General features: G+C 39.5%; 1 protein-coding gene across 2 annotated transcripts in view; it reads right to left on the bottom strand.

The window, feature by feature from the left end:
- Nucleotides 1-964: 964 nt before the first annotated feature.
- Nucleotides 965-10127, bottom strand: part of DPYD (dihydropyrimidine dehydrogenase) — a 345448-nt gene continuing 336285 nt past the window's right edge. For both annotated transcript variants that reach the window (XM_005520957.3, XM_088060496.1), the window contains exons 22-23: nucleotides 5039-5179; nucleotides 965-2382 (exon numbers count right to left, since the gene is read on the bottom strand). In XM_005520957.3, the coding sequence (XP_005521014.2) occupies nucleotides 2212-2382; nucleotides 5039-5179 (312 nt within the window). In that variant the 3' untranslated portion in view covers nucleotides 965-2211. The remainder of the gene's footprint in view (nucleotides 2383-5038; nucleotides 5180-10127) is intronic.

Here is a 10127-nt window from a genome sequence, read left to right as displayed (position 1 = left end):
ATTTTGCTGCTACATTCGTCAGGTACCTGTGCTTACATACGTAAATTAGGTCTCTTGGCACTGTCTTGTATTTAAAAGAAATAACACTAGCAGATGTGATACCTTCAGGACAGTAAGATAATTGGGACTGGGGATGCAGGAACAGATGACCTGGAGAGACTGCCCTGCTCAGCCACAGGTGACACAGCACCTCTCACTGGTAGGCAGAATGTAGAATAAGCTGGCAACAGCCTGGGAGAAGACAACTACTTTTCCTTGCATCTGCTGTCTGAGAACATAAAATGTTATTTTCAGACCTTCTTTTAATGTCTTTTTCTGCCCCACTCAAGGGCATGCTCCTTCTCAGGCAGCTCCTCAGCAGAGGGACAAGCAGAACATGCAGAGACTCTCCAAACTTTGTCACCAACATTCACAAAACAACTTGTTCTTCCTGTGAGTTCACAGTAGCTCATGTAAGATAAGAAACTACTGCAAGACTCGGAGCTTTAAAGAAGTTGCAAGCAAGTATTTTCTAATCAGTATGACTGTCTGCTCCTGTTTCATCTGAGTCTGAAAAATCCACAATGATAAACAGGAAAATTAGAATACAAAAACTATTAGTGGAGACCCTGGACTTGAGCCTGCCAAGCAAGCCCAAAGCACCAGCAAAACAGTGTTGGTGGAGCAAGGACACCACATGAAATGACATTTGAAAATGTTCAAATTACAAATGTGTGCACCCAGTGAGTGTGGGGAAGGAAGGCAAAAGGAAGGTAAGGCAAAGGCAGACAAAGAGGTGCCAGAGAGGGGCAAAGAGTATGACACATTCTGCACTGTAGGCAATCAATGGAATAATGTACATGTGAATTAACTCATTAATGGTTCCTGGAGTGAATCTTAGAGATCACGAAACACCAACTGACAAAGCTCTACAAAGAAAATCTCTTTAGTAAATGCAAAAAGAAAAATCACCAACAAACCCAAGTTGGTTTCAACATTTATTTATAATTCAGTGTTCAATTCATAAATCAAGAAACAAAAGCCAGGGTATCTTTTTAATCAAAGATTTTGCTGCTCACAATATATGGTATAAGAAATTGAACTGATAGATCATTTGTTATTGTTATGAAACTAAAGACTTTATATTCTTAAGTGGAGTAAAGCAGACAGCAATATGTTCATATTAGAAAGTTCCTACTGTGAGTGAAAAATGGATTAAAATTGAGATGTTGTTTAGTAAGATAGATGAATCTGTATTTATTTTTGGCTGTGAAACTGCTAGAACTATACACAGCACTGGGGGAAATCACCTTGCCAGTTTGCCCTGCGTGCCTGTGTTTGGCAAACGCAGCCTGCAGGGTGTGCAGTCCGTTTGCACGCAATCAGATCTCTGACCTGAAACGTGAACATTCTGGAACATTAATTGGCACAATTAAAAAGTTATTTAGAGGATGAGCTTGGAGCAAAAAATGTCACTTCTTAGAATCTTGAAACGCAACCTGGACTTCCTAATAAGCCATTTTAACTGTTTGCAGAGATGTTGTAAGTGTTCACTGAGGGGGGAAAGTAATGATCAAACCACCCATGCAACACAGAAATCTGAAGAGTCCAGCATGTGTCAGTGCAAAGCAAATTTATTCTATAAAGTGACTAGTGTGAAAAAGAATTAGAAAAGATTATAAAAAAACACTACCATATGTTGTAGTAGTTGAAAGTGATTAATCCAGTTCTTAAATCCTATTTTAAACTCCCTTTCATTTCTGTCTATAGAAAAATAGAAGCCACATCTCTTTGTTTGAATGCTATGTAGTTAATTGCATCTTCTAAGAAACTCTTTTAAAACTAAATGTAATGTTTAATTACAAAATGCTCTCCTTGAAAACAGTTAGCTTGTACATTGATTTGTAGTTCATTAAAAATGCTTTCTTAATTATATTTCCAGCCAGAAAATACACAGAGATTAAAGAGTCTATAGAGAAGTTTTGAAATCACAGCATGAATTGTAACAAGAAAGTTACACTTCAAATAGTGGACAACTGACAGCCATGACCACCTTTCTGTAATTTCAAAACGTAATTGTTGCAAAAACAGTAATTGGAAAGCGGTGTTCATTGTAACAGCTATCATCTGTATTACATTTTTTATAGGAGCGGATTTGCAAGGACTAATTAGAAAGCAAATCAATTGCATCAAACAAGTGTGAAGTTCCCCTCAGCTGCGGGGCCGGGCGCCTCAGCGCGCGGGGTTCAGGGCTAAGGGCAGCCCGCGCTTGGGCTCGTAGGGGGTTGTCCTGGAAACCATGCGGATGCAGTCGATGACAGGGCACACGCTGAGACACAGGGTGCAGCCTGTACAGCTGTCAGTCACCGTGGGCAGGTGGGTTGCGGGATCAAACTGGATAGCCTGCAACCAGGAATAAACATTATTGATGTCACGCATGGGAAAGGTCAGAATTGCTCCCATTCTAGTGTCTGCATTTCCTGCGCTACAGCACTTGGAGACATCTTGGTGTGATTCTGCACTGCAGCTATAGCAACTGTTCCACTGGCAGGGAACAAAAAAACCCTTCTCCAGACACTGAAATTAGAGAGGTGGGCCAAATTACACCTCGGCAGAAGCTCGCGGGCCACAAGGGCTGGGAACAAAAGGAGGAGTTTGCCCCACGGTATTTAAACTCCCAGAGGGTGCTTCTTGATGTAAAGGAAGTATTTCCTAAGGCAGCAATGTGCTGGGGTTATTGGTTTAGAGGAGACACCAGACCACACCTGTACAGCTTCAGCACAATGCCCATCACAAGGCATTCTTTTGACTTTTAATTTCAGCACAGCATAAACGATCTAATTTAATAAACAGCAGAGAAAAACACAGCTCATTGTGCCTCGTGTGATTACTTTCCTTTGCAAATCTTTGAAAGGATAATCAGAGTTTGGGGCAGGCAGAGCTTGCTTCAGTTCTCACGTTCCATGCAGTGAATCCTCATTACCAATTAGGGTGATAAGTGTATTTGAATGTGAAATAACAGTTGCAGTCTCAATGATATAAGCTCCTGGTTATAATGGAAATGGCAATTAAAAGCAAAAACAAAAGCATCACACAACTGCAAAAGTGTCAATATCTAAAAAGCAAGACTAGAAAAGTAAAAAAAATTTAAAAAGCACCAGAAAGACTGAACATTGACTTTGAAGAGTTTAGGAGGGAAGATCAGGCCTGAAAGTTGAACTCTAGCAAACAAGCAGTGCCTTAGCAAACCTCCCTGACCACTGTCAGCATCTGGGGGAGGCAGGGAGGTGATGGAAGTGCTGGTGCTGCTGCAGGCTGGCTCCTAAGGCAGATTTGAGGCATTTGGGGTTTCAGTACTAGGAAGGCACAGAAGTTGCTGTAGCAACCAGTGAGGGCACTAAGTCTGTAGTAACTGCCCTGGATCTCTGAGTTTTACTTTAGCTCGAGCACAAAGAGAGCTCTGGCTTGTGAGTATTTAAGGACTCCTTTCTTTCTCCCTAACAACAATGCACATCTTGAAAGGGAGTTCAAAGAGGGAGAGGAAGTCAGGACTACAGTGCTGACTTTAAATTAAGGAAAGCTTTTCTGTTGGAGTCATACAAGGTGACAGCTGTGTAGAGCAGCATGGATATTTCTGAAACAAAGGGAAGCATAAAGCAGATGCTGTTTTGAAGGTGAGGGGGGTTGCTGTTGATTTATTTGCAATTAAGAATTCCTTTGCAATTCTGTTCAATTAATTTCTTTTCAATTTCCTTAATTAAATAAGGAAAAAGCATTTTTCTTTTGTGCTTAGAAAACCTTCTGGGGGTTTAAACTTTGGTTCTTTTGGTGCTGATTTTTTTTTCCAATTACAGAAAATAAAATTTACTAAATCTAAACCCAATCTTTTGCTCTCTAAGGGTTATATGAAAAATATAATTTTCCTGAGAAATCTGATTAAGGGGAAAGGTGAAGACTGCAATGTCAAGAAAAAATTTAGACAGTTAAAAGGCTACTGTAGTAATCTATTTTGGTATAAAGACACCATTAATTTTCTTGTATCAGTGGAAAAACCCTTTGCTTTGACATACTTGTTTCAAATGCAATTGATTTGCAATGGAAGACTTCTTTCTGTGACTTTATGTAGTTCAAGTCATCAGACCTATTATTGGTTAGACTGAATTGAACAAAAACTCACGGTATCCAGTGGACATTTGGTGCTGAATTAAACTATTTGTTTTTGACAAGCTCTTCTCAGACTAAGGTGTATGGAAACATTCATGTAGAAATTAGTGCTTGCTACATATTGGTTTCCATGAAAGTTATGCTAGACCATATTTTGATTTTCTAAAAGAAAATGAGTTCTCCTGTACTTTTGTTTTTACTGCAGACCAGTCCATCAGCTCCAGTGGACATGGCATGGAATAACACCTAGACGTGCTGATATATTTCATACAACTTGCTACTGTATTGAACAATCAGAGAAGTACTTTGCTGCAAACAGGAGACTCAGCTCAAAATTGGGCCATTTTCTGGTCACAATGATTTTTGCAAGCTTCAACCTGCTGCTCTAAAACCCTGGCAGTAATCCTGGAGAAAGGATTTGTAACTCAGTCAAGATCAAAACAAAACCCCATCTGCCTGAAACCTGAATGAGTTTGGTTACTCTGAGGGAACCAGAACCGGGTTTCTTAAAAAGCATTTGGCAATTAAGACCAGCCCATGTCTCCCCACATCCCCTTGGTGGGAAGGGATGTGTTCTTCCCTTTCTCCATCATCTACCTGATAACCATCAAGAACTACATTTCATTCTTGGGGCTCCTCCATTTTCTTCCTCTTACAAAGAACCCCAGTTGCAGGAAGGGCCCTGTGACAGTGACGTGGTCTGTGCAGCCCCCCAGGACCAGCCGTGTTCCAGCACGGCTTGTGAGCCAGAGCCTGGGAGCATGATGGGCTTTGAAATCAACATTTTAGGCATCTGTTTTTACCACCTGCTCATTAACAGAAGGTGAATTCTTTCTTCCCAGCAGCAGAAAGATAACTCATCATGCCTTTCTGCTAATTACAGCTGTGCTCTTACCTGGTAGCCAGAATCATTACAGGTCATGTAGCATTTGCCACAGTTGATACACATTTCCTCGTCAATCAGAGCCACAACTTGCTCCGTGTTGCACAGATCACCATATGTTCCAATATACTGCAGTGCTTTTCCAATTACATCCTGGGGGGGAAAAAACCTTATTGACTCATTTATAAGATACCTAGTCAGTCTCTACAGCTGCACTGGAGCGCTCTCTAGTACTTTAAGATGGAAGATTTGGCCATGCATTTTGATGATGTTTAGGATTTTTCATATAAATTTCCAAGAGGCTGACCTTCATACCCCCTGTAAAATATGAATAATTTTCCATACAGGCACATTTTGAATGTAGGCAGTACTAGAAGTATACATTGTGTACAAACACGTTCTACAAATAGGTTGCACATTTAGTACTAGATTTTGTGTGTGCTGTTTTCCCATGATTGGGTGAAACTTCAAGGAACAAAATGGAATGTAAACAGGAGTGGCATGCTATAATCAGATCATTTTTGGTCATTTCTCACTAGCACAGATTTAAGAACTCACAGCAATGAATGAAAAAACTGAGAGAGAACAATAACAGCTCTTCTCTCTTTAGCAAGATGAACAAATGACATGATCATCAGTTTATAGCAAATACTGTATAGAAGTAAGCTCTGGGTCTAATCATGCAAGATTTCAGGACTCAATTCAGAGGTAAGAACTTGCTGCATCAACCTTACACATCAGTGCTGCAAAAGGTGTATGTCAGCACAGCATACACCAAAAAGGAAAGCTCTGCTACATAAATTAAATGCAGAAATTAGTCCAAATTTGTCTTCCTAGTCTGCTAAGAACTTGCAAACCCAGCACAACTTTCTGAAAGAATGAGGTCTACCTGGTCTTCAGCACTTGTACAACAATATCTTTACGCTAAGAGATGAATTTCTTTGTTCACTGGATGCAGTATTAGGATCTATGAAGTTGCTCCTAGTGACTGTTGAGGTAGAAAATTCAAACAAATCCTATGCCCAGGAAAAAAGACTGGCAAATTGTACTGTTTCCTTGTTCCAAAAACACTCAAATGTTTTCTCTCTGCCAAACCCCATAGCTGCTGCCATGTGAAATACCTTGGTTGCATTTATTCAATGCTAAAAGCCTTCCAGTTCTTCTCAGCAACATGCAGAGAACATTAATGCTCTTTCAGCATAAAACAGCTATGGCACATTGCTAAAGGCAGCATGATGAGTGTGGACAGATGACTGTGAGCAAGTTATCACAGCTTAATGAATTAACACTCATCACTCGAGCTGTGCAAGCTGATTTTGTGCATGGTCCAAAATCACTGCAAATTTGAAGTAAAATCTGTTTGCTTAAACTGCTGCAAAAGGTCAATTAACTACTATGAAAGTGTTTCAGCTAATGTTTTTTACTAGAACAAGACTGGAACACAAAGCCCTTTACAGTGACTCCACTGATGAACTATAGTAACTAAATCAAATGTGATCTCCTAGGAACTGCTTACACCCCCGTCTTTTCATTTCCAGTTCTTACTCAGAAACATTCATAGATTTACTGGATTTACAGCATTTTTCAGGTGTCTGCAGTCTTTTGTGTCAACTGAAATACTGTAGTGGTAGACTTCAGTTTGTTTCAACTCTCTTGTCTTTTGAACCTGCTACAGGTTTCAAAATACACGTGTCTGTGTGACCTACTGGCCCCAGCAACGCTAGGAGTCTTTGAGCCTCTCTTGTGTGTATACAGCCCCCAAACATTCCACTGCCACAATGCATTGTGATTGTGCCACTGATTGTGCCACAGTGATGAGCTGTGTGCTCAAGAACTTAAAGAAATGATGTAAAACCTGCACAACATACAATTAAGTAGCTTTCCACTGCCTGCCTGTTTTGCAGAAGTATCAACAGGGGGAGATTTCTGATACTGAAGAGCTTTTCAGTCTAAAAAATCCCATATGTTTAAAAAGCATGGGTAATTTTCTCAGGGAGGTTCTGGATTCACATCAGGATTCTTTAAATATTGTTTGGATGTTAACAAAACCCACAGAGCTCAAGTGGGTTGCAGAGATGTGCTACTCAAATAACCGTGGAATGGAGTGTCTTGCTTATGAGAGAAGACAAAAAGAACCTTACAAGCTGTTTAGCCTAGGAAGACGATGGCAGAGCAGGAATATAATGTCTCTATACATATACATCAGGGAGAAAAAAGGGCTATTTAAGTTAAATGACAATGCTGGCACAGAACACATGATTGTAAACTAGCCATGAATAAATTCAAAGCTGGAAATTAAAGAAGGGTTTTTAAATGGGAAAGGAGAGAGGTGTTTAACACCCTTCCAGGGAAACAGCCAGAGGAGATGGGGAAGACAGTCCAAGGTTTAAGGTAGTGTTCGATAGCTCAGGAAATGTTTGCTTGAAACAACACAATCAAAATTGATTTTTTCCAGCTACAAACTTACAAAGGGAATAACAAAAACAATGCATAAGGCATTGTGATTTCTGCATTTTTAACCAAGTCTCACTTCTCACAGCCCACAAAAATACACTTCTGGGGACTTAGAATCCCAAATAGGTAGCATGATGGCACTTTAGAGGTTTGAAATTTCAAAAGACTGTGTCAATGATTTACTGCTCATTTACACTCATTGGTGTTGTGTCTTTTAATCACTTTTTTCTCTCAAGCAAAGACTGTATATTTATTCATTTGCAAAGTATCAAGATATTATTGGCTAAAAAAGCAATGGTACTTAAAAGATGTTCTGCAGGTGCACTCTTTTACAGCATCTCAGAGCTTCTTGTTTTCATCAAATCATAAATGCTTGGAACAAAATAAACAGTGCAGCAAGAAATAATCAGCTTTCAATGTTTTAGGCAGTTTCACTCCAAAAAGCAACTGTCTAAAATGGCACTATGGGATTCCACACTTGGTATATCTCAATGGCCTCCGGATCAAAGTTGCACTGTTTACAGATTTAATTTTTTTTTTTTTTTCCTTCCAACTGCCAGACCTGCAAACAGAAGCCAGGTTCTGAAAGTCAAGCTGTGTTCTTTCTGGCTTATGCATTACCAGCAGCAATTTAAAAACAAAACAAATTAAAAAGCAAACAAACAAACAACAACAAAAAAAATCCAACAAAAAAACCAAAACCCTGGAAGTTAAATTTGGTCCTAAGCTGCACCTTTGCAACAGCAGGGACCTAGAGTACTCATTTTGATTACTGCTGTGCTGTCCTCTTCTCAACATAACCATACTGAAAAAACAGGGAAATAAATGTAGTCCTGCAACTGGAGCTGTCAGGGAATTCAGTTGCTATGGAGAGAATCAGAGCAGAATGCATTAGTTTTATGTTACTAATGAATACAGAAAAAAAAATTCTTTTTGTCACTAAGCTAAGCAGATGTGGGTTTGAGTATACACATGGAGAAGATCTGTTCAGCAGGATATTAGGTTTGCAATTCTATGACAGGTGCATTTTAATGTTAATGTACCAACCATTTTATGATGTTTAGCTTTTCATTAGTCATCATATTAGTAAACCTGTATTTGTAAATAAAATTAATGGTTCAGCCCTGGTTGGTGTAGACCTGCTGTGTCCATCTTCATGCAGATGCTTTTGTAAAAGACCACACTGTGTTCTAGAGATGATGAACATCACAGAGCTCTCATTAGAAAGCCAGACGCAGTGCAGGTACTGCACGTCATAAAGCAAGTCAATGGGAACACACGTTAGGGAGGTGCCTGCCTTCCACCTGATCTTTTTTGGCAGTAAAGGTGAGGTACAGTCAGAGAGCCAGAGATGAAAAGAAGAAATATTAGAAATAAAACTATGGATTAAAGAATAAAAAGTCACCAGAATCTGAGGGTATGTGACCAAGGTCAACTTACAGTAAAGTAGCTTACAAAAATACATAAAACTGACTTTTCTTGAAAGATTACAGACACTTTGCCAACACTTAAAAAAGGCTACTAAAGGTACTCTGAGATTTAGGGACCCTCTAAGCCTGATTTTCAGTTTAACAGCTGCAGTACTAGCTAAAGTGGGCCTTAGGAAATAATTCAAATCATAGAATCATACCATATCATACAATATCCTGAGTTGGAAGGGACCCATTGAGTCCAATTACTGGCTGTGCACAGGACAATCCCAAAAACTCACACTATAAGCCTGTGAGTGTTGTCCACTTAAATGAACCTTTGTGACATAATTCAATATGGTTTATATAATGAAAATTATGCTTCTTGTATCGATCACAATTCTTTATGAAGACTGTTAAATAATAAATTTTAAAAAAAAAAACCTCTTAAATAACCAAAATCCCAGTAATTTTAATGTTTGACAAGGCCTCTAACAGAGGCCCATGACACAAGAGAGCTCTAAAAGTAATTAGCCATGAAGTGGCTAAACAGAGCCAAAAATAAAGGGCTTGAATACAATGATCAATGTTCAGAAAAAATAAAGTATTAGCAGAACAAAGTATCTCAATTTTCTGGTTAAGCTGTGATGCTGTTTAATATGCTTGAGTGTGTTTCAGGAAAAGCTTTGAACCAGAAGACTGTAGAGGTGATACAAGTTCTCATTTAAACTAAATTAAAATCCAAGGAACTTGTAGGTATTTTATAAAACTAGTTGAACAGGTACTATCACAGTGAAAAAATGCAGTTCGACAAGCAGCTTATCAAAGTAAGTAACTTTTAGTGATCTTGCCAGCAGATACATTCTAGATTAAAGAAAGCTGCAAGAGAAAACAGGGAAGGAGACACCACTGACAGCTCATGGAACTGTCCTGATCAGAGGCAAACAAAGTAGCCCCCATAACTGCTGTAGTGCTGCTGTAATTCATCAGCCATGATGTGGAATACACGAACATTCCAGTTCTACCAACAGAAGCACAGTGCCCCGGAGCACTGGGCAGTGATTAATGGGATGAAATTTAACAAATCCCAGTGCCAGTTTCTGCACTTAGGATAGAATAACACTGGGCAGAAATGTAACCAGAGCAGCAGGAAGGGATCTGGGGTGCTGGTGGGCACAGCTGGGTGTGGGTCAACATTGTGCCTGGACAGCCCAGAGCGTAAAACCATGTCCTGGGGT

This window comes from Pseudopodoces humilis, chromosome 10 (genome assembly GCF_049639895.1).
Source record: "Pseudopodoces humilis isolate 2021_Gansu_Grassland_sample_001 chromosome 10, ASM4963989v1, whole genome shotgun sequence".
Classification (NCBI taxonomy): Eukaryota; Metazoa; Chordata; class Aves; order Passeriformes; family Paridae; genus Pseudopodoces; species Pseudopodoces humilis.
The sequence above is the reverse complement of the archived record's forward strand: the minus strand, read 5'-3'. Positions and strand labels throughout refer to the sequence as shown.